The sequence below is a fragment of the Penaeus monodon genome, chromosome 23 (assembly GCF_015228065.2).
Source record: "Penaeus monodon isolate SGIC_2016 chromosome 23, NSTDA_Pmon_1, whole genome shotgun sequence".
NCBI classification, from domain to species: domain Eukaryota; kingdom Metazoa; phylum Arthropoda; class Malacostraca; order Decapoda; family Penaeidae; genus Penaeus; species Penaeus monodon.
The window spans coordinates 37,131,362-37,132,756 of record NC_051408.1 but is presented as its reverse complement, the minus strand read 5'-3'; the positions used below and the strand labels follow the sequence as shown (position 1 = coordinate 37,132,756).

Here is a 1,395-nt window from a genome sequence, read left to right as displayed (position 1 = left end):
GCTATTATAAGAGTCAAGGGTCTCGTCAACACTCTTGAAGGTTTCATGGAAGCAACTGAAGAAAATAAATAAACGCATTTATTAATCTTTAATCAATATATCGATACATTTGTGTTCGGACTGCACTTCCAGAATTCAGTAGTCAATATCTACTGGCAGTAACTAATAAACTGTACAGAATAAGATGTATACACAGACCATTTCACTCGATCTCCTGCTTATAAAATAACTTTTTATTGCAAATCCTTTTTCTCCTCCACAGGTGAAGGCATGTTAGAAGCGACAGTCCGAAAACAAGAGAATACATTCGAACTTACAGCTGACGTTTCTAGGATCAACATGTATGGCAATCAGAGTCACTGCATCACTGACCCTTTCTATGCAAGATACTGCTACTGCCAGGACCTCCTGACCACCCTCTACTCTAACACATCTTCAGAGGCGCCTATGAACATCACAGGGACTTAATTTTGGACTTCAATTTCGTCTCCCGTAAACTCCTTTTGTGGAGGTCCTCGCGTCCTTCGAGAATATACTGATTCACTTAGAAGGTGCTACCGTGTCCTGTGCATTTCTTCCGTTTCTACAATGGCACTGAGGGGCGGAGATTGTTACCGCACTTCAATTAATGGCAGGAAGAACCAAGTAGATAGTAGATGAAGTAGATTAACGACGCTGCTGTTTTGTCTGAGAAATACTGTTACATATTCTTGCATTTTGTGCTCCTATGACTTCATGTTTTCTCTGAATGATATACTTGTACAGTCTATCACACGGAATATATATCTGGAATGTCCGTGTACAAAATGTAATGATATAAATAACTGTCCATAAGTGCCAAAGGTGGCGTTCCTAGCTAAAAGTGCAGGCCTTACTAGCTAACACATGTCTTGTGCTATTTTTGCTTTTGAGGCAGCTTTAAGCACAGTATGAAAGCACAAATGAACTTAGGTAATCATGAATCTCTTTGAAATCAGCCTTTGAAACTTACTGTTGACTATCAGCACGAAGCAACAATTCATACTGTTATTTACGATAATCATAGATATAGATACTTCAATCATTATTTAGGATCTGCAATAGTTGTTCATTTGCACCCTTTTTAGATGTACAACAACACTTGCTGTGATATACATCAGTGATAGTTCGAAAAAAAGCATCATTTCATTTCATTTTACAGGCATTTTTCATTGCAGTCAACAAAAGCTTTCATAAGAAACTCATTATGCCTGTCAGTATTTTGATAAGTAGTTGTGATTCCGAATGTCAGAATAAGGTAGATTTTCTATGTCAGGAAATTTGTTTCATATGTCAGTGTACCGTAGATTGTACATCCTGCATATGTACTTGTAGTCAAGCTGAGCCATGGAAGTTCATTGCTTCAAGGAAGAAGTA

At 37.8% G+C, this 1,395-nt stretch overlaps 1 protein-coding gene across 1 annotated transcript in view; it reads left to right on the top strand.

Moving 5' to 3' along the window:
- The window catches only part of LOC119587975, a gene marked incomplete in the record, with an annotated part of 17,684 nt that overhangs the window by 16,007 nt on the left and 282 nt on the right, over positions 1-1,395 (top strand). The window contains 1 exon segment of the mRNA XM_037936692.1: positions 263-1,395. Coding sequence (XP_037792620.1) covers positions 263-468 — 206 coding nt within the window.